The sequence below is a fragment of the Bison bison genome, unplaced genomic scaffold, assembly GCF_000754665.1.
Source record: "Bison bison bison isolate TAMUID 2011002044 unplaced genomic scaffold, Bison_UMD1.0 scf7180017864360, whole genome shotgun sequence".
NCBI classification, from domain to species: Eukaryota; Metazoa; Chordata; class Mammalia; order Artiodactyla; family Bovidae; genus Bison; species Bison bison.
The window spans coordinates 1,275,686-1,278,014 of record NW_011494932.1 but is presented as its reverse complement, the minus strand read 5'-3'; the positions used below and the strand labels follow the sequence as shown (position 1 = coordinate 1,278,014).

General features: G+C 65.2%; 1 protein-coding gene across 7 annotated transcripts in view; it reads right to left on the bottom strand.

The window, feature by feature from the left end:
• Positions 1–2,329, bottom strand: part of TSPAN32 (tetraspanin 32) — an 18,495-nt gene that overhangs the window by 15,578 nt on the left and 588 nt on the right. For all 7 annotated transcript variants that reach the window (XM_010855214.1, XM_010855215.1, XM_010855216.1 and 4 more), the window contains exons 2-4: positions 2,308–2,329; positions 1,196–1,310; positions 400–497 (exon numbers count right to left, since the gene is read on the bottom strand). In XM_010855214.1, coding sequence (XP_010853516.1) covers positions 400–497; positions 1,196–1,310; positions 2,308–2,329 — 235 coding nt within the window. The remainder of the gene's footprint in view (positions 1–399; positions 498–1,195; positions 1,311–2,307) is intronic.

Sequence of the window (2,329 nt, the reverse complement as noted above, 5' to 3'; positions counted from 1 at the left end):
TTGGGGTATCTTGACTCCTGGGTGGAGGGGTCCTGACTGTCCCTGGTTGAGGGGTCCTGACTCCCGGGTGGAGGGGTCCTGACTCCCAGGTGGGGGTTCTGACTGTCCTGGGTGGAGGGGTCCTGACTCCTGGGTGGGGGGTCCTGACTCCCGGGTGGAGGGGTCCTGACCCGGGTGGGGGGTCCTGGGTGGGGGGTTCCAACTGTCCTGGGTGAGGGGGTCCTGACTCCCAGGTCGGGGGTTTGCAACTGTTCTGGGTGGAGGGGTCCTGACTCCTGGGTGGGGGGTCCTGACTCCCGGGTGAGGGGGTCTTGGCCATCCCACACCCCTTGGGCTTTGCTTTCCTTAGGGACACAGGGGTGAGGTGGGCTCCCTCAGCCCCCAGCTTGGGGCACTCACCGCAGCCATGAGGCCCCCGGCCCCTCTCACAGTGGCTGCGGCGCTCAGCATGGCCCCCAGGGTCAGGAGTGCAGCCAGGGCAATTCCAGCGGAGAAGGCTGGGGGTAGAGAGAGGCGTCAGGGTGCCCAGGCAGGGGTCCTGGGTGCGCAAGAATGGACTCGGGGCTGCTGGGCTCCCGGGGGCCCTGAAGGGGCCTCGTCTCCTCAGCAGGGATGTGCCCCCACCTTCCTGCGCTGCCCCTCCCACCCGTCCCCTCTCCCCTCCCCTGGGGGCCGTCAGAAGCCCGTCCCTGCCCCCAGGCCCAGCTGACAGGCTGGTAATCTTATCAGTCCAGGCCCAGCCCCAGGCTTCCTGCTCCCGGGGCTCTGGGGTTTGGGGCTCGAGATAAACACGGGAGGCCTGGGGCTAGGACCATGGTAACCCCGCCAGCCTCGGCTTTCACCACATCTGCCCTCCTCAGCCTCTCGTGGTCTCTCCTGAGGCCAAGACCCCCAGGGGTGGGGTTGGGGGGATAGGATGCCATCTCTGTGAGCTGTTCAAGGCCTCATTGGGGGTGAGCACCCCTTCCTACCTCCCGACATACCCACGCTGCCCTAGAGGCCCAGGGAAGATCCAGGCAGACCTAGGCTCTGCGGGGGGAGCTGGGACCTCAGGGCAGCCCCTCCTGCCTCTGACCCCGCTGCCTGCCCCAGCCCAGCTTCTCTCAGCAGTCCTCACCCCAGCCCAGGGCTCCTCCCCAGCTGCCTTTGCTTCCGAAGCCCCTCCCCAGCAATGGCTGCCCACAGCATCACTCACCCCAGTGGTGCAAGGCCTCATAGGTGGTCCTGTCTGCGGACACGGGGCCGATGACAGTGAAGTGGGGCCCAAAGTAGCTGAGCACGGCTGTGGCGGCCATGGCGGAGCCCAGGAGCTGCAGGCAGGCACGTACAGCTGGTAGGCGCGGGGCTGGGCACCGACCCCCACCAGCCGTCTCCAGCATCCTGGTCTCATGAGACAGGGTCAGCTGCAGGGCTGGGCACCGACTGCCCCACCTGTCTCCGCATCCTGGTCTCATGGGACAGGGTCAGCTTCAGGGCTTCCAGGTGTTCTGGGGGTGGCTTCAGGGGTGTCTTTGCTGCAGACAGCTACCCCCACACCGTCACACACAGACATCCCATCACAGACACCACACCACACACACACACCACCCATCACACACAGATACTCCATCACACACACAGACACCCTATCACACACAAAGATGCCCCATCACAGACACCCCGCTACACACACAGATACCCCATCACACACACAGATACCCCATCACACACAGATACCCCATCACACACAGATACCCCATCACACACACACATACCCCATCACACACAGATACCCCATCACACACAGATACCCCATCACAGACACCCCACTACATGCACAGACACCCCATCACACACAGATGCCCCATCACACACACAGACGCCACCACACACACCACACAGACTCACGCTCACACCCCCCTTGCCAGCACGACACTCACTATCCTGCGCCTCCAAGGGCCCAGAACCTCCGGTGGTTCCGTCTGAGGGTGGACACCCCCAGTCCTCTCAGCTCCCCCTCTGTGAGAGCACCTCCAAGGGCAGGAGGCCAGCCCCCAGCCCGCACCCCTGGGGGACCCCTCTCCGACCCCAGTTCCCCAGCCACCCAAGGCCCTCAGGCCTCCAGCAGGCCCCTTGCTGCCCAGCAGGAGGATGCACACTGCTCAGGGGGCACCTTTCGCCGCTGAGACTTTGCCTGCAGGACCCCAGGTGCACGCTCACGGGGGCGGGAAGGCAGGTGTGTGTGTTAGGGGGAGGACCCACAGTTCTGGAGACCCAGGAGCACGGCGCACCCCACCCCCGCCGCGTCCTGCCCAGCCTGCCTCTTACCAGAACAAAGAGGCTGGGGGCC